Source organism: Bacillus rossius, chromosome 3 (genome assembly GCF_032445375.1).
Source record: "Bacillus rossius redtenbacheri isolate Brsri chromosome 3, Brsri_v3, whole genome shotgun sequence".
NCBI lineage: Eukaryota > Metazoa > Arthropoda > Insecta > Phasmatodea > Bacillidae > Bacillus > Bacillus rossius.
In genome coordinates, this window is record NC_086332.1 from 75,363,590 (window position 1) to 75,384,509 (window position 20,920).

Consider the following 20,920-nt stretch of genomic DNA (forward strand, 5'->3'; position numbering starts at 1 on the left):
AAGAGGAAAACTTTGACTGAATTTAATTCAATTATCATTTTAATGTTTTCAGAATTTGGGTCACTTAGCTGGGACTTCAACTTGTATGCCAAAGTAAGACAATTAGAGGGCTTATTATAATTCTGAGTCTGTAATTTTATGTAAATACTACACAAATAAATATACAAACATAACATTGTTGATTTCTTTAGGTTCTGCCACAATACATCACGAGTGTAAGTCCATTCTTTATCAGCTGCCACGCCTGCAACAAACCCCAAACTGCCACATTGAGTATGAATTTCTTTCCAGCATGATGTTTTCATTTCCTTTGTTAAGGTACAAGAAAATGGTCCAAACAGTGTCTCCTTCTTATCTCTAATTTCTTGTAGGATAAGAATCTTATTAGTGACTGCAAAATTTTTAGACATTTTTATGATGCGAATGTACTTCTGACTATAGGTTATGTTTAAACTTGTTACCGACAACACTTGTTGCGGACAAGTCTAGTTGGTAACTAGGGATGCAAAATCGCTCTTAAAAACATCGATATCACGAACATCGATGTTCAAGCGAAAAAGCATCGATGTCAAAAAATCATCGTTCTGACAACCGATACATCGATGTTTTAACCGATGTTTTTAAATATCAGGAAAAACATGCCAAAATGATTTAAACTATAGTATGTAGCCTAAAACCATACCTACTACAGGTTCCTGACCACAATATCCACAACCCATTTACAGTCGTGTCTCATGCAGAACAAAAACATGTATTAAAAGCAAAGTCTGCTACCAAAAACTTTAAAATCCGCATGAACTACTTGACCAGCTCTCATTAAACTTCAAAGAGTTGTGTAAAAATTTAAATGACTACAACTTCACAACTTTGGCAGAAATAAAGGTAAACATTAAAAGGGCATGTCCGTAATTTAAATGTATGTAAAACTGGCCATCTGTTCGGGGTTTATGTGTGTTAGTGAGGCGGGATGATAAACGCGACGCTCGCTGGTGCTTCTAGCGCGGTGTCTCCTCTGGACTGGCGCGCAGTCTTCTCGTCGTCACAAGATAGCTGTGAAAGTTGAGCGGTGACCGTAACATTATATAGCGGAGAAATGAAGATAAAGGTGCACTGCACTGCCCTTAAGTGGTTTCAAGATTCTGTATCGGTTGTTTTATGCCTAAAAATTACTCCGAAAACACGCCTTTTAGCCATTTTCACTCTACTAAAAACACAGTTTAAAAACTTAACCCAGGGGTGCCCACAAGGGGGGGGTAACGACGCAGACTGCGTCATTAAAATTTCAGGGGGGGGGGGGGGGGGCGGTTGTCAAAAGACGAGAAAATATATATCTCATTTACATACTTATAGCTTCTAATGTGAAAATACGTTTCTGGTGCTTTGATAATTGAAGGGATCTTGTATATCAAATTGGCAACCCCGCACTTTCCTCAACAAAAGCAGTTTGGCATCTGTCGGTTCAGGATGGTCCCTATCCCCGCTTCGACAATAAGTGCACACACGCATATGACCAAAGTTATTAGAAAATTAGTTTTAATTAATGCAAAATGTGACAAAATATAATACTAAAAAAGTATAATATTATAAAATCATTGAGAAAATGGCACAAAAAATTCCGAAGGGGGGGGGGGGGGGCATCATTAAGTTAGTGGGTTAGGGGGGTGAGTCATGGTGTTTGGGGGGGGTGGGCACCTCTGCTTAATCCGAATTCAAAAGTACCTTTCGGCATTCAGCGAACACTCAAATGCTTTTCGTAAACAGACCCCACTCGGATATCTTGAGTAGTTTTCATATCACGTTTTTCCTGAAGCTCTGCGCACCGTGTGTGTGCCCGGACAGCCTTGTTTTTTTATGTTTTTAGTTATTTCATGAATATATTGTAAATAGTAAAGATCATGAGAGATCTATCTATCCAAAAACCATTGCGATACATCATCTAGTTTTCAAGAAACTTTGTTTTTTAATTTTCGATACTTATAAAACTTACATTTTTAAGTTTAAATACATGTTGTAAATGCTAAACCATTTTGGTTGGTATCCTTATCATTTTTTTCCCAGTATTTTAAGAAGTCTAAAATCATTTTAAAAATAACTATTTTTTTACACAATTTATTTTTAATTGAAAAAAAATAGGGAAAAAGCATGAAGTGTATGTGCAGGTTTAAAATGTTACATTAATTTTCTCATTAGAGCTAGCGAGACCGTATCGGTAGATACCAATAGCTTGTATGTACAACAAGCTATGAAATTGTCCATAAAGTCTCGCTGCTTTTTCCCTATATTTGTATAAATTTAAAAGAAAATTCTTGTTCAAACAAATTTTTTTAACGGTATTTATTTTTTCAAAATGGTTTTACACATCTTAAGTACTGGAAAAAAATTGATACTGAAATCAACCAAATAGTTCAGTATTTACAACATTTGTGATACTTACTTAAAAATGTAGGTTTTTATAGTAAGTATAGACAGTTAAAAAAATTGTATCTTAAAAACTAAATGTTGTATCATAATGTTTTTTATATATTCAATAAATATTCACGAAATGATAGCCAAATTATTATAAAAAACTAGGGCAATTTTAATGATGAACAATGTCGATGTTTTTGGCCTTTATCGTCGATGCATCGGCGATGTATCGCTTTTCAAAACATCGATGCTAACATCGATGTTTCATGAACGATACATCGATGTTTTCAAAACATCAATGTATCGTTTGCATCCCTATTGGTAACAAGAATTGTTACGGTTTACGGACAAGTCTTGTCACCAACAAGATTTCCAAAGATACGTGAAACACTTGTTGCTGACAACTTGTAGTAATAAGTACTTGTTACACACAATTGTTGCGAACAAGATTTGTACATTCGTGAAACGGGCCCCTGGAATCAAACATGAAGCACCAAGCAGACGATGTTGAAAAACAAGTATAGACCTAGTGGTGTCAAAAACGTGAATACTTACATTGTTTTGAATGGCACCGTTTTAATTTTTCGCTGAATACACGTGATGGTGAAAGTTTGTGCAGCTTTTGGTTGCACTAATAGATTCAGCAGTTGTGGTGGATTAACTTTCCACAGGTAAGAAACTGTTATTTTCTTTTTGTAAATGTATAATGTGTGTTCATACAGCAAGAGCTAAATTTGGCTTTTCAATTTTCCTAACCGAATTTTAAGTGCTGGTGGACGATGTAATAGTATTATAAATAGTAAATGTATTATGTAAGATATTATATTCATGAACATGTAAATTTAAGGTTCTTTAAATGGCCGTTACTTCAAATATGGCAAGTAAACGGAGTACACACGTACGATGCAAGGCAGATGCACCTAACCTTAATATTTTACATAAATTTTATTCTGTTGACTACTGTAACCAGTACAACTGTTTACAGTTATATATTATTATTTTTATTATGATTGTGATATTAATTGTATATTCCATGAGCGAATATTATGTATTTAATTGTTTTGATTGTAAAGAGGACAACCAAGGCTTAACAAATATGACACATCTTATTACCATAGACGACATACTTTCAACTTCAGGGTCTTCTAAGAATTATTCCTTGGAAACTTTATTCATTTGGTCTTAGTTCGATTCTTTTACACTCCAACATCCACGTTTTTATTTCACTATGCTGCTTATTCTGTTTACTGATATCGATAGCTCCTTGGTTGCTAGGGACGGCGAGTAAATAGATATTAGGAGGAAGAAGGGAGACGCCATCGCCATCTTGCGGAAAGAAGACGTTTCTCGGGCTGGGGCGAACCAAAGCCTTGGTTGCCGCCCGAGAAATAGAAGATTTTGCGTCATCCGCGATCGTGTCCTGCTTAGCATTCTCCTCTCTACGAGTTGAGAGAATTATATCTGGATTAAATAAATCCTAGATAGGGAGTATCGGCGACTTCGAGTGCCAACTTCCGCGTCGGTCCCGTTTTCGTCTCGTAGTGGTTCCAGACATCTGAGGGGCATCGCCAGCTGAGATTCGACCACGAAGATTGGTGAGACCAATCCAGAATTAGACCAGACTTTCCAGGACGAGAGGGATGTCGAGTCTTCAGCTGATACCCGGCGACCTCAGCACCTCTGTAGTTCGCTAATTACAGCATTACAGCATCCAGAGTTCCAGTGTAGCAGCAGACCACCTGGAGGTCCTGTGAAGAGAGCCTCAAGCCTCCGACTACGGATAGCTAGACCCGGCAGGATATTCAACGTGTTCTAGTGACGTCATTTCCGACACCTAGATTTGACACCTTGGTTGTTTCTCAATTAATCTCATTTTAAACATAACTTCGCACCAATATTTAAGAACCATTAAAATCATATGTTTTTTTAATTATTATTATTTCATTTATAAGCAAATTTCCACTATTCACGTAACACCACTAAATTTCCTTTTTATAATTACTCTCCATACAGTAACCCAGGGCAGTGACGTGCTCGCTGGACTATCAGTCTGGGCAGACCATCCAGCAGTAGCGGTCCTGGTATTTGTTGCAACGAGGGTAGGCGCCAAGAACCCCATGAGAACACATCAATACAATAGCAAGGAGGTTTATTACAGTGGCTACCACAAGCTAGGAGTAGCAGCATAAACAGAGAACTGTTTCAGTGGCACCCATTGTTGTGGGGCCTACAGCAAGCAAGAGTCTACTTTCACTACAAGCTTGTTATTGTTTTGTCTACCAATTGATAATGTAGTAAAAGTTCTATAATAACGTATCCAAGTTAATATCTTGGTTCTGATGGCATGATCCTCGCAACTGTTCATCGATTCAATATTCTGATTCGGTTGGCATCAGTATGTGTGTATACGTTACTTATGTATTGCTTTCACACTGCTAATTCATGCAGTATATGGCATTACATTGATGTGTTACAATTTTTTATACAGTTCACCTTAATTAGTGAGCAAGCCGAATGATATATAAATATTTATTGAGTAGTTTTATAGTTTTAGTAAGAATAATGGTTTAGTGATCAATATTTAAATTTCAGCCAACCAACTGTTAAAAATCATAATAATATAACTAATGTATAGGTACATTGACATTCATTAACATGGGAATGACTTGTTTTGTGCTGCGATAGAGTGCAAAAAGTATGGTTCTTTTCAGGTTTTATATTAGTGTGGTTCCACCATAGCTGTGTATCACAAATCAGTCAAATTTGACACACTTGTTGCAATGCTTCATATTTTATTTTCTATGCCTTCTCTTGCAGTAACCTGAAGAACAGTGCATCCTGCTTTCAAGAAGCAATTTCGAAGTGTCCAGCTTCGTTCTTTGGAGGAATTCTTCAGAAAATTGTTGATATTGTTTTTACTGAAATGTGCAGCAAGTATAACTGAGTGGAGAAAAATCTTTTAAATTCATTGTTCTATAAAAACTAAAATAAATTGAGAACCAATTTTATTGTGTCTGCTGTCTGATGAAATTTGTCAGTGTAAAAAATTTAAATGATAAATAGCAATATGACTTAACATTAGCTAGTCATTTGTACACTTCAGCATTACTAAATTACCTAATCAATACCATAGGCATATTACATTTAAGTCTCTACAGCTCAGTTATTTCCATTTTTCGGGTAATGACAAATTTTTGTCATTTATTAATAAGAGTTGGCTGCTGTTAGGGTAGAGAACAAACATTCATAGAATATAAAAGAGTGACTGTCAAATATGTTGGCATAAATGAGTGAAGTGAGTTAATTAGTGTATCCCTCATAGTAGGTACTATTTTTTTTTACTTTATAAACCTGTTGCTTGCCTGTGCCAGAGTCAAAGGGCTCTGATGTTGGTTTCCTCGCCCGGAAGCAGAATCATGCCAGAACCTGGAAGCTGGCAACCTGCTGCACTGGTGCAGTAGCTGTGTCACCTCACTTTGGCCTGAGAAGGGGGTTAAGCACGAAGCGTTCCCGAAGCTCTCCGAATGCATCTGAAAGAAAGCGTTTCATCCTCTCACACATACTCACCCTTCCACCATGCTTCTGGCCTCGAGGCTCCTTGGCTGTGAGTATGACAGCAGCCATAGCACTGCCTTCTACTGGTGCCCAGACACTGCCTTCATAATCCAGTTGCTAAAAGTGCAATTAGAGTATTTGGAACTACAGGGCCAGAATAGGGATTGACCGAAAATACAGTAAAGCCTGGACATTCAGAAGGATTTCTCTTATCTCATCTCTTCTGTCTCATGCCTAGGACTTTCAATGGTGTTTTGCTAAACCCAAAGCGAGGGGAGATGTTCAGGAAAAAAAAAACACCATGACAACTTGTACCCAACTGCAGCACTGCACAGCCTCTTGCACAGTGATGAGGCAGATACAGCAGTGTTAGTACTACTCTGCAGAAAACACTTCTAGGAGGCTGTCATAAATGAATCTCTGGTACAGTTTCTGTATATTGGCACCTAAATGACTTCTAGTAAACTGCACTTAGAAGTTCTGGGAATACAATATCTTTAGGTCTGCATACCTGCTGCAATCTACCACCGTCATACACTGTGCTGCATTCCAAGATCTGACAGCGAGGTGCTGATAACTACAGCAACCCATCTTGACCCTCTTGGTTACTGCTCGCTGTCATGCGTGTCCAATTGCAACTGAGAATAAGGGAAGTGATGGTCGTTAAGGCCCTTCAAGCTTCCCTTATGCTCTTATGGCTTGTGCCTATCAGCAAAGCCAAGGGTGTAAGCTCAAGACAAATGGGGCATTATCCAGCTCAAAACAAATGAGGCATTTACTGGAAACTTATCAGTAGGGTCATTTTCTGGCATTCAGCCACTTGCATAGGGGAAAAATTTCCATTGAGCCAGGGGGTGGTCATGTCTGCATGATTACATGGTTAGTGAGTGAAGCCATTTTTTCTTCAGCTATATTGTTCCACCATATTGGTTAGGTGCCCAAAATATTGACTAACCCTTTGTTGCCTGACAGCAGTAAACAGCTAAAATAATGAAAGTTTTTATGTTTTTTGTAATAAATAAGTCTTCAAATAACACATATTTTTTCAAATTTTTCAATTATGTCTATGATTACTTTTATGAAGTGGTACTCCTCATTACCGACAGGGACTATGTAACTAAAAAGTATTGTTTACCCAACATATACAAGTATGAAAAATATCTACTATAAACAAACCAATGTAATTTATAATCTAATAACAAGTAAAATAGAGCATATAACTTAATACTTTAAAAAAAAATCCACTTAGTACCGTACCATAAGAAATACAATAAAATAGATTAAAAAAAAGGATTTTTGGAAATTGAACATTCAATCAAAGGCCACATCATGGTACACAGAAAAACAGTCCTTTTTATCATTGCAACAAAGGAATACTCTGCATGCATGCAGTGCACTTAGAATAAGGCCTTGACTGGATCTGGTTTTTCGAACACACTTCACACCTTCCGCGGTTTTCAACAAATTTTACAAAGTGGCTGCCAAGATTGCCAAGACGAACATCTTTTGTCACAGAATACTCGGATTTTCTCCTCTTTGTAGTGCTGTTCTTGTTAGTTGGGTTTCTCTCTCGTGGGCTTTTGCCTGCAGTTGGCATACCAATTTTGTTCATCAGGCCAAGAGAAACACTTGGTCTGAACTCTAATAGTGTAGTTTTTTTCAAATAAACTGCAATATACTACATATGAGTTCACAAACAGAATTTCCAGCATACCCCAGAAAAGACGGTGCCACCACTTCTTAGACCTACGACCCAACCCATAAACAGAGTGAAGACGATCAGCATGATCGACTCCTCCCATATGCTTGTTGTAGTCGTCCACCAGAACAGGGCAAGTCACAGGAATACGTGATCCATCCTTCAGCTTTCTGGATACAGTTGTTACTTCGTTCCCATGGAAATTTGATGCAAGCATTACCAGTTTATTATCCTTCCACTGAAAGACTGTACTGTCTGTTGAAGAAACCCTATGATCAAAGTCACCTCTTTTCATACTACCACCATCGCCAAAGTTTTGTGGTAGTCCTTTGCGGTTTGAACGAATAGTCCCACAAGCAAGTGTGCCCTCTTCTTTCAATCTTTCGAGAAATGGCAGGGACGTAAAGAAATTGTCAAAAAACACTTTCCGGTCCGTACGCCAAAATCCCTTAGTAAGCTGTAGAACAACCCTTTCCCCGAGTCCATACCCTGCAAATTCTTCTGCTAGCACTTCATTTTTACCCTGATACATGTCAAAATTTAGAACATACGCTTTCATATCTGATATGCACCACAACTTGTAACCTCTCTTCACAGGCTACATTGGATTATATTGCTTCAGACTACTTCTGCCTTTGAATAATATCATTGACTCATCGACACTTAGTTCTCTCCTACCACTGTATGCTTCTGGAAAAGTAGAATTCAGAGTGGAAATGAGAGGCCGTATCTTGAAAAGTTTGTCAGAATTGTTTTCAGGTATTTGTGTGTTGTCATTCACATGTAAACAACTCAAAATGAAGTCGAATCGGTCCCGACTCATTGTTTTCCGCACTAAAGGGATTTCAAGGTCTTCACTTGTACTCCAATAACGTCTCCATGAAGGTAATTTGTGGTATCCCATAAAGAAATTAATTCCTACAAATTCCAAAAGCTCATGGTGGTAAATATGTACAGTCGCGGTAGATGCCAAAAAAAATGCTAAAAATCTGAAAATACTTTTATTCTGTGCCCTTTCACTTCCTCCTTTCAAATCAACCGGCGGAGGTAAAAATTCCAAATACTTTAGGAGATATCAAATTTTTAAATTTCATCATATGTAGAGTCGCGGTAGATGCCAAAAAAAAATGCTAAAAATCTGAAAATACTTTTATTCTGTGCTCTTTCACTTCCTCTTTTCAAATCAACCGGCGGAGGTAAGAAATTCCAAATACTTTAGGAGATATCGAATTTTTTAATTTTCATCACAATACCTGCGTAGTATGCGGCGATCACCATTGTTTCTTGTCATAGATAATAAGGTTTCTTGATTACGAGTATCATATTTCTTATTGGACAATTTTGTCACGTGACTGTTCCGTGATTGGCCAGTATTCAAATGAACCAATAGGTGATTATTTATTCCGTGATTGGTCAGTATTCAAATGAACCAATACTTGATTATTTATTCATTTATTGTTCAATACGATGTTTCATTAATCGGTCAACTTCTGCCGTGAAAGACTACATCATTTCCTTATAGTGGCAAAGGAAATGTACCCGCCTCCAACTTAGGTGAGTTTTTAACGTTTCTAATTTTAAAGTATTATTTTTTTATTTGTATATTGTTGCGCAAGTAATAAGTAAAAAAAAATTACGTGAGTTGTTAATGTTCATCATTTGTCCGGGTTTTGTTAGGTCAGGTCAGTTACATTATAAATAATTTAAAACTAAAGAACCATTAAATTAAATTCACATTATTTTTAATGTCCGCTTAGTTTGAAAGTATTTATAATGTAACTGACCTGACCTAATCGACCATTTTATTTATTACGCATTCACTAACACACGTCAAAATAAAAAATGGCGACGTTCGAAGGGTTAAACGGGCATTGTATTGCTAAATTAAAAAATTCGATATCTCATAAAGTATTTGGAATTTCTTATCTCCGCCGGTTGATTTGAAAAGAGGAAATGAAATAGCATAGAATAAAAGTATTTTCGGATTGTTAGCATTTTTTTCCGCATGAATACGCAGGTATTGTGATGAAAATTAAAAAATTTGATATCTCCGAAAGTAGTTGGAATGTCTTATCTCCGCCGGTTGATTTGAAAAGAGGAAGTGAAAGAGCACAGAATAAAAGTGTTTTCGGATTTTTAGCATTTTTTTTGGCATCTACCGCGACTGTACATATTTACCCTCATGGTTCTTCAAATTTAGAGTTTTGTTCTTTTGTGTAGCTAAAAGATTACTTTGAAACACTATGTTTTCCACTGCAGGTGCAAACATTTTACAAAATATATCTGTCGCTGACTTACAGTGACCAAATTTCGATTCAGAAATGTCATACAAAAGTCTGTAATCTGGAACTGTTGTGCTAAGGTCACATTTCTTCCATCTTCTGTTTTCATTTCCAAGTTATTTTTGTCCATTGCTTTGCGATGGTTCCACTTCACCATCTTCAAAACCTACTAGCATTGTCTGGCTGCTCACAAGCTATTTCGCCATGGATTTCTGAAAGATCTCTTTCAAAAACATCATCGAATGTTTCTGTACAGGGACTCAGAATAACATCCTCTTCATCATATTCTTCAATGTCAGTAATTTCACTATTGTCCAGGGGAATATCTTCTAATATTTTCAAAACTTGCTCTTAAGTGAATTTTTTTACACGTTTAATTGGTAATTCAGACATCTTAACAACTTAAAATAAACTCAGCAACATGTGTGACAAATTGACTACCCAAAACTAAAACAATAACACATAACCTGTCCAAACCATGAGGTTATGTGTCCCTGTACAATCAGAACACCTATAGCCTGTTGGTACTTGCAAGAACCAAACACATATGTGTGTCTCACAAAGTAACTATTGGTAATTTGGTGAGTAGTTGGACATGAGTCACTAAAGAAAACATATGTGCACAGGTTTACGACATTAGAACAATACCAGGTCCCTCAATTTCACCCAAAAAAAATATTTTGGATAGCATTTCAAACATTTGAAAAAATATATGCACCTTACCATAGATATACCTCTCACAAGACCATCAACTACAGCAATAGAAAATTTGCATCAAAAACATAGTACTCTGAAGTGCCACCAGGCAGGAAAATATTTCTCAACCATCAGTTATAGAGAAATTAACTGTGAAACTACTAGTACTGGAAAGTACCATCAGGCAACAAAGGGCTAAAGTTTACCTAGTGTTTGCATTGTGAAACAGTTAAAAACATTTTTGTGAAAGTAACTTTTTAAAAATACTAACCATTATTGAGCGGTATTTACACAATGTTTTGGGCAAAGAATATTGATGGCGAATATAGAAAGCGACTTCAACTACACTATGCAGATTCCTTACAATTACCAACTCCATGCATAATACTAAAATGAACAGAAAAATGTATTTTTTTTGTTTAATTTCTATGGTAAGTAGTTTGTAAGAACAATTCACAATTTTTTTAACTGCAGTGCCTTGCATCTTGTTTTATTTAGACTACTTTTTACACTTCCACATAGTCCCTTGAGTAGCCCATGTAAAATTATAAATATGTAATATCTACCTACTATGCAAATAAAGTGTATGGCTCCTGTACAGTTGCTCCTTAGTCAGTCCACAGCCCTGTGTGGTAATACTACAACTGTTGTGTATACGAATGATTACTGTAAAAATTTCTGAATGTTTTATAACATCATTGGATTTAATATCAAAATGCATCCAATACTGTAGTTGTAATCATTTAAAAAATATATATATTAAACTACAATGATTAAAAGTTTTAGCTAGTGTGTGGAGAATTTTCTCACATGTATGTGTTTATACAACTTTCTTCGTAGAAGTTCAACCTCTTCACACCTATACTGCCCGCCTGGCTATGTGGATTGTGAAAATACAACACACGGAAGTGTAGTACGAGGTAGGTGGAGAGTTGATGTTGGATCGACTTCCGGACTGACAAACATAAAAACCATTCCTCGACATGCGAGAGCTGATGCTCGAGTTTCCCGAGACAATTTCACGAAATATTTCGTTAGTAATCAGAGTCGTGTTTCGTGGCAAGATTGGTTCATTTAAATGTCCAAAAAAAATTTGTACATATAAAAAGTGTACACAAACAATGAAATACAAACGTAATATATATAGTTATGAGTTCACAAATGATTTTTAGTTATCTCAGATTCAGTAAAATACCTTATTTTAAGTAGTTGTACACCATTATGTTTATGGTCTTCAACAATGTATAATGGTTATGAACGTCAACACTGTATATTATTGCAAATAGCAATTTCTGTAATCATTATTCCATTATATATGTTTGCAAATTTATAATTGTTAAACTTTAACATGTGCACTCAACTTTATATTCGTGTATTATTCACATAATAAAATTACCTACTTACCAGCGCAAACATTTCTATTCCAGGCCTTATCTCATATCCATCTAAAATGAAAAAAAATGAATCGTAGAGAAAATAGGACGGTTTCGGTACATCTGCAGTGCCGGCACTACTGTTCTTCTTTGACAAATACTCATTGTGTACTCGGCGAAAGTACGACCGCAAGCTTTTTATTTTGTTGAGAACTGCTTTTGTTGTCGCCATTGCGTATTTGTCTTTTAGATTCTGTAGAGCATCACAACGGTTTTTCCTGTCTTTGTAATCGGCGCACGTAGACATCCACAAACACAGAAATGCATGGTAATCCTCTGCCAAATTCAAATTTGTTTCATTTTTAACACATGCAACGAAATCACTCTGAACCAAGCTATACATCGGACAACCACACAAGATGCACGACTGTTGCAAGTGTCTCCACGTCTGAAATGGGGAGACACTTGCACCTACCTGCCTCTGTGCGGGAGGGGCCGTGCGCACATATCTGTGGCATGCCTCTCCTCACATTGTTGCATGCTCCTCCTTGCGACTGCGCGCAACAGTCGAATGCCTCTGAGGCGCACGAAATGTTGCACAGGTGTAAATACGCCTTAACACTGCACCTGGGTCTCGGCTTGTCGTGGCATACTAGCATGGTTAGGGTAGAACACACATAATCGCTCATGTAATAGGGATCCTACGTGACCTTAAGGGATGTCCTGAAGGGTCGGGTTTGCTCCCCGCTGACCTTGGGGGTGCTGCCTGCGAGTTGAGTACCATAGATGGCGGCCGTGCCCTAGGGGTGGGTGTCGCCTGCGAATACCAGTCAAACAGTGTGGGGGTCGGGTCGTCGGCGATACACTCGCTTACGACCTGCTGCCTCTCTGGCTTCGGGTAGTACCCCTCCTCGTCCCTTAGATTCCTCTCGCCATCCGACAGGTTGCACTCGGAGATGTCGATGCCATTCTCAGAGATTGTATGCGGGTGGCCCTGTCCTTCCTCGGACTCCTCCCCTTTGTCCTCCGAGTCCGGCCCCACGACAATCACCCAGGACTCGTTCGTTCCTGTCCAGGGGCTCTGAAGGCGAAGAGGCACCTCAGCTACCCGCCCCTCACACTCATTGTCTCTGGGCTCTGCCACTGATGGCTCCCATTACTCCCGCCATCCCCCGTTGCTGGTAGCCCCTCCTCAACATCCCGTCTCCAGGTAGTCCAGGGTCGCTTCCAGGCCCTGCCAAAAGTCCTGGGCATGAGGCACCTGACATGCCCCCTCCCCTCTGGTCCTACTGGACACTCCCACTCCCGCAGCCGTGGATGTCGAGTCCGTTGTTGCGTCGGTTGGTGTCATATCTGGTGTGGTGTCAAATGGGGCCGCATCCGACAAGTCCATGTGTTCCGCAATGTCTATGCAAGTGGGCGACGGGTCCGTTCGGGTGTCCCCAGCCTCCCTAAGGGCATGCGGACGTCCCCCCCTACGCGATTTTGGAGTCCTGGTTTCTGCAGAATGAGATGTCGGTACAGTTGGTGGCATGTCCTCCCCTCTGTACAGCACTGTGTCCACCTCTGTGTCCGTCATGCATCGCAGGTCTTCCCGGTGTATCTTTGCCGGTCTACCGCTTGGACGTAGGTCCTGCCTGACACAGAACCAGTCAGGGCCCCGCCCATTTTGGCACCAACCCCATGCAGGACTTCTTGGTGCCTGATGACAGGGGATGTTGGCGCACATTCACCTGCTCGCCGGGCGTCAGTGCGGGCGGCGGCCTGCCCGTCTGTGGTGTGTGCTGGTGGAGGTAGGTCTCCTGCCACAGCCTGGCTTGCTCCTGTTTCCCTGCCAGCTCCACCCGCAGTGACTCGCCCCACCCGCCTGCCATAGCAGCCGCTACGATGCAGCACTCGCCCGGCAGTGCCAAGTTCTGACCTTCAACTAGTTCTGCTGGCGTGTACCCTGTGACCGTACTCGTCCGAAGTCTCAAGCAGTACAGGATGGCCGGAATATGCGTGTCCCACTTGCTGTGGTCCTCACCCAACCGGAGACGGAGCTGCGCCTTGATCTCCTGGTTCCGTCTCTCGGTTGGGTTCGCCATTGTGTGGTATGTGGGGGTAGTGTGGTGGTATACCCCTCACCTTCGACATGCCTGCATCCACCTGGCTCCTGTGAACTGGCAGCCATTGTCGCTTAAGACCACTGCCGGGTAACCAAACCGGGGGTAGACCTCCCCTTCCAACAGGGCTATCAGCATGCCTGAACGGACATTGGAGACGGGGTAGGCCTCCATCCACCTGGTGAACAGGTCTGTGACACCTACAAGGAATCTTTTCCCCTGTTTGATCCAGGGATAAGGGCCTATAAGTTCTATTGCTATGGTGTGGAAGGGGTACTGGGGTCATCTGGGATGCTACTGTTCCTCGCCATCCGACATCCTGGCCTTGCCGTGCTGACAGTGAAGACACCTCCCCACGTACTCCCTGACATTCCGGGTCACCCCCGACCAGTGGAATTTGGTGTGCAGTGCCTCGGCTATCTGCTCCGCTCCTGGGTGCCCCGCAAGCTGGTGTTTGTGGAAGTATGCGAGGATGGCAGCTCGATCCCCCTCTGGAGCATAGATTCGCCATGACTCCATGTCTGCAGGTGCCCTACTTTGCAGGATCCCGTCGACCACCCTCTGGTATGGCAACACCTGGGTGCCACACACCTCCATAGCATCCTTGGTGGCAGCATCTCCCCACTGCACCTACTGAAACGCACTGATGAGGTCGGCTAGGGTGTCTACTTCTTTGGGACTGGGGTTCTTAGGCTGATGTGTCACCGTATACAGGGCCGCACACCCGGACGACTCCCCTATGGAGGATGAATGGCCCTGAGGGGGAACCAGGTCCCCAGGACCCTTAATCCTTGTACACATTGGTCGAGTCAGGGTGTCGGGAAAGCTCATCAGCGAGCTGGTTCGCCTTCCCCAGCACATGCTCAACTTGAAAGGCGTAGTTCTGGAGGGTTATGACCCATGACCCACCTAGTAAATTTGGACTTACGCCCCTGCATGGTATTCAGCCATCTGAGATATTGGTTGTTCGTTCTCAGGGTGAACTCCTTGCATTCGAGGTAGTGCCTGTAGCGGCTGACCGCCCACATTACCACCAAGCATTCCTGCTCATTTACATCATAATTCCTCGCAGCCGGCCCGAATTTGTAGCTGGTGTACTCCAACACTCTCCACTCCCCATCGGGGCCGACCTGGTATAGCACCGCCCCCATGTCCACCTTGCTTGGTCCATCTGCAGGTACATGGGCTCCCCTGGTGCTATACGTGAGAGGACGTGACTGTCCCAGAACAGGCATTTGACGGCAGCCAGGGCGCTGCCTGCCTCTGCGGTGCACCTGTACTTCGTTTTGGGCGAGAGTATGTATGTGATAGGGGCAGTCACCGTCGCGAATTACGGGACGAAGGAGCGCAGCCAATTCAAGAGGCCCATGAGGTGCTACAATTCCTTCCTCGTGCGTGGGGCGGGTTTAGTCTCTATCAGGTCCAAGTGCTCTGGCAGCGGCCGGCAGCCCTCCGCATTGACAATATATCCCAAGTATCGGAGCTCTGCCGCCTCGATGTGGCACTTACGGGGCACACATGTTAGGCCATGCCTGGCCACCTGCTCGACGACCATGGCGAGATGTCGCGTGTGGTCCCCCCATGACTTGGACCAGACGATCACGTCGTCCAGGTAGTCCATGACGAATTCGCCCACGAACCCGTCCAGGACATGGACCATCATAATCTGAAACGATGTGGAGGCTTTCATCAGCCCGAATGGCATGGCACAGTACTGGAATCTGCGGCCATCCGGGGCGGTGAAGGCTGTTTTGGGGTGGTCCTCGGGTTTGACTGGGACCTGCCAGTAGCTGCTCTTTAGGTCCAATGATGTGAAAATGGTGGCAACCTCCATCCCCGCAAGGGCATCTGCAATGTTTATGAGGGGTGGGGGTTCAGGGATAGTTACCGAGTTAATGGGCTTAAGGTTCATACAGAAGTCGAGAGAACCGTCTTTCTTGGTGGCCATAACCACTCGGCTATTATAGGGGAATTCATCAGGCTCTATCACCCCATCCGTGAGCATCTCCGCAATCTGCTCCTGTATGGCTTTCCGCGCGACAGGTCCAAAACTATGGGGCTTCACGAAGACAGGTTGATGGTGCCGGGTCAGGATAGAGTGCTCTGCCATCGTCGTTCGTCTCAGCATGTCCGTGGCGGCAAAGACTTGGGGATGCTGCGACAGCACGTCCTCGAACAGGGTGATGTACTCAGGGGGCACGTCATTGACAATGTCTTCCAGTCCTACCGGATTGGAGGGAAGGGCGGGAACCACTCGACCCACACCATACACCATGAGACGGCCCTGGCGACCCATGTGCAACCTACCTTGCCAGATGTCGATGGTGGCATCCTCCTGGACCAACCATGGTAGGCCCAGGATATGCTCATCTCGGAGTCTTTGGACGACCAGGGCACTCGTCTGACTAGACTGGTCACATATGTCGATGGGTACCTGGGTGCACCCAGCAGTGGGTGCGCTTGTCCCCTCGGTGGCCAGTAGGATGGTCCCATTGTATGGCTCCAGGTCCCCATCCGACACCAGATTGGCGCAGATGTACGAGTGACTCGCCGCCGTGTCCACCAGGGCATTTACAGGGTGCCCGTTCAGGAGCACCGGGACTCGGTGCAGCGTGGCCTCGTCGTCACCCAGATTTTCAAGGCAGGCAGGTGCGCCTCTACTCGTCGCAGGGTCTTTTGGGGCATTGGGCGACCAGGTGGGTACGGCCGTGCCTGCAGGTGATGTGATGCAGGTGGCCGCCGGTGTTGGCACATTGCTGACGTCCGCTGGCTGGTCGTTCCTATCCTCTATGAGTCTGGATGGAGTTGCTAGTCGGCAACCTTTCCCCCGGTTCACCAGTGGTAGCTGGTGCTAGTCAGTCGGGCGGGTGTGTTGGGGACAGTGGACGGCTAGATCACTGCCCCCTACTGGAAGTTTTCCCGCAGGCATCCTTCGACCTCCATCTTCCTCCATACCTGCTCCCGTGTCGGACAGTCCGCATGCCAGTGTTATTGCTCAGAGGGGCAATAGCGACACCACAGGGCCTGATGTCACTCGTGCTTCTGTCCGCACGGCACTCGTCCTGCCGTGCCGCTTGGTCCGGTCTGGCCTCGAGTTGCGGCCTTAAGTGACGTGGGGGAGGCTGAGGCACGTAGGGCACCACTGCCAAGGTATCCTCTGGTGCCACCTGCCACTGAACATGTGCCTCGTGTCTCGGGAGTGACGGCGTCCTCACTGCCCGTATGGCACGCAAGTCGCCTTCAATCTCCCTTGCCCGCTCGACAAACTCGGACAGCTCCAATTCGGTTGCGCCCCGCAGGAATGGTCTCAAGTCCGGTGACAGCTGCTCGCAGATGAGTGACAGTATCTCGCATGGTTGCCTCCCAGTGTCCAAACGGCGATAGAGACGCAGTTTACTGTGAATAAAGGCTTCGACGCTTTGACGTCGTACCGACCATGGCCTTTGAGCCCGTGCTCCGTACCGCCAGTACCGTTTTCGGAGCGCGCCCCTTGCCCAGACGGATTGAGTCAGGCGAGCGCCCCGGGCGTGACCTCAATAGACAACAAACCTCATTAACAGTCACCGCGGCCACTGGCCTTAATTAAAATGCCCGTGACTATGATCGTGTCAGATTAGAAGAAATCCAACTAAAACAGCTAACAGTGAGACAATATGTTGATAAATTTACAGTCGCCAACTTGATGACACAATTCAAATAATTAAATACTACTATAAAACAGTTGTTAAGCCTTAAGCACACAATTACCAGGTGCTACCTTTTAATTGAGCACCTGGAACGTGTTTTTAGCTTATAATAGAGCAAATTAAGTTAATATAAGTTTTTTGACGCCAACTCACAAAGAAGAGAAAGTTTCACTTCCTTGCGAGGCGGCCATGTCCGGCAGTCTCGAACCACTCCGCGCCAGGAACAGACGTGTGTCCGTGGGCAGCATCCAAGTTTTCTTTCTGTGATCATTTTATTCTGCACTAAATATTTAAATTTAAACCTCTTATTAATTCATAAGCTGCCCACGTCGAATCGGCGCGTATTTTACGGAACCGGGCCTATCCCGACCGTCTTCATCGTGATACCGCGCTGCAGATCGTATCACTCACGTAAGTGTTTCGCCGAATTTAGGAGCCCTGCACCTGTTAATGTTCGGCGCTGGCCGTCTCCAGCGAGCATCGACCCGCGTCCCGCGAGACTGCCGCGGTAACCATTAGTGTCGCATAGTGTTATGTTTTTTCTGTGTTAATTGTGTAACGGCTAGACGTCGCCAAGTGTTGGTGAGAGTGTTTTGTAGCGGGACTAGATTAAAGGTAATTCTCACCAACTCGTGTATACTAATTTTCCGGAGTCTCCCGTCCTCCACACGGCCGAACGGCCTTCACAATCAAGGGAGAGCCATTCAGGGTAGATTCAAGCCGTGTACCTGGTGGGGCACGCGGGGGCAGAGTACCCACGACCCAACACCAACGGCCTAGCAGCCCGCTAGCCTGGCGCCCCTCCGGACAACAAGAGCACCGCGACGCCCGTAGCGCCCATCAGGTACCCCCGGGGCCTTTCACATAGGTCGGGTGACGGCAAATGGCGCCCTTGCGTTGGGCATAACTACAGCCGAAAATCAGACAAAGGGGACAGAAGACGGCCATTTTGGACGCTCGCAGTGGAATTTGGCACACAGAAGGGCAGCGACAAAGGGACCACCCTGAAGCGCGCGTCACCGCCCGCGCCGACCCTCGCCAACTTTCACTTTCACCCCCACCACTCCTCTTTGGGCCTTCAGCGAACATCCTCGCCCGCACCCCCCCCCCACCATTCATCTACCTTCACATCCTCGTGCTCCCCGCTTTGTGCGGCTGTCCGGGCGCTCTCGGCCGCTGCTACACACGGCTAACCGCATCCCCTCGTCGCAATGGCCAGTCTCGGCTCTCCCTTTTGTGCGGCTGTCCGGGCGCCTCTCGGCCAGCGGCCCGAATCAGCGCGCGCGCCAACCCCCCTCACCCCTCTTCATTCATCGGAAGGCTGTTTGTAAACAGAGCCACGTGCGCGCACGAAGCGACTGTCAACACCGACGCGCCGCGCGACGCAATGGCAGACAGACTCAAGATGAACACCTGTCAAGTCTGCTACTGGCGACAGGGCAGGGACCTGGTAACGGGGAAAGCGAACCCTCTACAGACATGAAAATGCGCACCGGATTACAACTTGCCGGCAATCAAGGTCGAAGCGCTCATAGAACCGTGGCACAACAGCACGGAGACGGAATTACAGGCACGAACACCACCGGTGGACCACACACCCCTACCGAGCCGTACCACCCCGGCCATTACCGCCCCCCCAACCACCCACGCCAGCGACTGGAGCTCGCACCCTGGCCACGCGACGCACGCGCTGGACATCACCGAGGCCAAGTGCGTGTGGCCCGGCCTGGAAGACCTGGCACGAGCCCTGCCGCCGCGCAGAGCGACTCTGCCAGAGTTCGCCGGAGCCCCGCACGAGGACCCAGGGGAATTCCTGACGCAGTGCGAGGCGCACCTGACCGGGTGCCGGACGCACCAATCGGAGTGGGCCGAGCGGGTCAGCGAGCAGCTGCGAGGGACTGCTCGGAGCTGGTGGAGCATGTGGGGCCGGTTTGCCATGCCATGGGGCGAGTTCACGGACACGTTCCGACACCGGTTCGACACAGGATCGCCCCTCGTCGAGTGTTCCGCCTCATTCTATGGGGCTCGGCAGAAGGACAGCGAGGCAGTGGAGGCGTTCATCGCCACTAAACTCCAATTGTTTCGCCGCATCTCGCCCGGCACCCCCCTGTCCGGGGCACTGCCCATTATCACGGGCTTAGTGAGGGACGAGCTGCAGCCCTTCCTGCGTCGCTGCCACACCGGCGGTGTAGCGGAGTACGTGCAGGAATCACGCGAGACGGAACGTAACTTCCAGAGAGCCTGCAAGCGCACCCGACCACGAGCACTCGAGGGGGTGACAGCCCACCAGAAGCCCGACGGAACGCCGCACTACGAAACTCACCCTCACACCAACACCGAGGACTACGAGCCATCGAGGCGCCGCCAACTTGGCGAGCGGAGCGACCGCGAGACGCCGGAGCACGGGAGCAAGTCCCCCTGTGTCGCTTGGGATGCCCACGTGGCGAACGTCACTGGCACAGCGAGTGCCCGCGGGGATTCCGGGCGGCGCAACCCGCCACACCGCCGCGCCAGGAGACGCACGAGGTACCACCTCCGCCACAGCGCACCAGCCCAGCCCAGTCGGGAAACGACCCCCGGGGGGACCGGGATTAGAGCCCCCTCCCCCCGCACAGACCATCAACCCTGCGCCTGGCGGGGTGCGCGCCCTCCCGACCTTGGGACAGCTGGGCCGCCCGCGGGACAACCTGTTCCGCATCCCTGTGGAGGTGAACGGCCGGCCAGCTGCCGCGCTCGTCGACACCAGAGCGAGCGACGTGTTCGTACGCCCCGCTTTCGTGCCCGCAGGCGCGTTGCGTCCGGGCAGCGGCGAGCTGCGCCTGGCTACCACCACACACACCGGGCGGATGCTGGGGCATGCTGAGATCGTGGTGAGTACGCAGGAATTAAACAGTAGTGTGTCCGCAGTAGTCGTGCAAGACTTGTGTGAGGAGGTGGTGCTAGGACTCCCCTGGTTGGTCCAGCAAGATGCGGTCTTGGAGCTAGGACCCCCCCGCCACAACCTGGGAAGAGCAGAGAGGTACGTGGTGTACGCGCTAGGACAGACGCCCCCCCGACAGGACGCGGTGCTGACCCTGGCGGACGTGCGCCACGACGTCCCCCCCTCCTACCAGGCTGA

General features: G+C 45.7%; 1 protein-coding gene across 2 annotated transcripts in view; it reads left to right on the plus strand.

Moving 5' to 3' along the window:
• The window catches only part of LOC134530918 (uncharacterized), a 36,101-nt gene extending 30,687 nt beyond the window's left edge, over positions 1-5,414 (plus strand). For both annotated transcript variants that reach the window (XR_010074893.1, XM_063366231.1), the window contains one exon: positions 5,224-5,414. Coding sequence is in view for 1 of the 2 variants with exons in the window: in XM_063366231.1 (XP_063222301.1) it covers positions 5,224-5,350 (127 nt within the window). In the remaining variant the exon portion in view is untranslated. The remainder of the gene's footprint in view (positions 1-5,223) is intronic.
• The last annotated feature ends 15,506 nt before the right edge of the window (positions 5,415-20,920 follow it).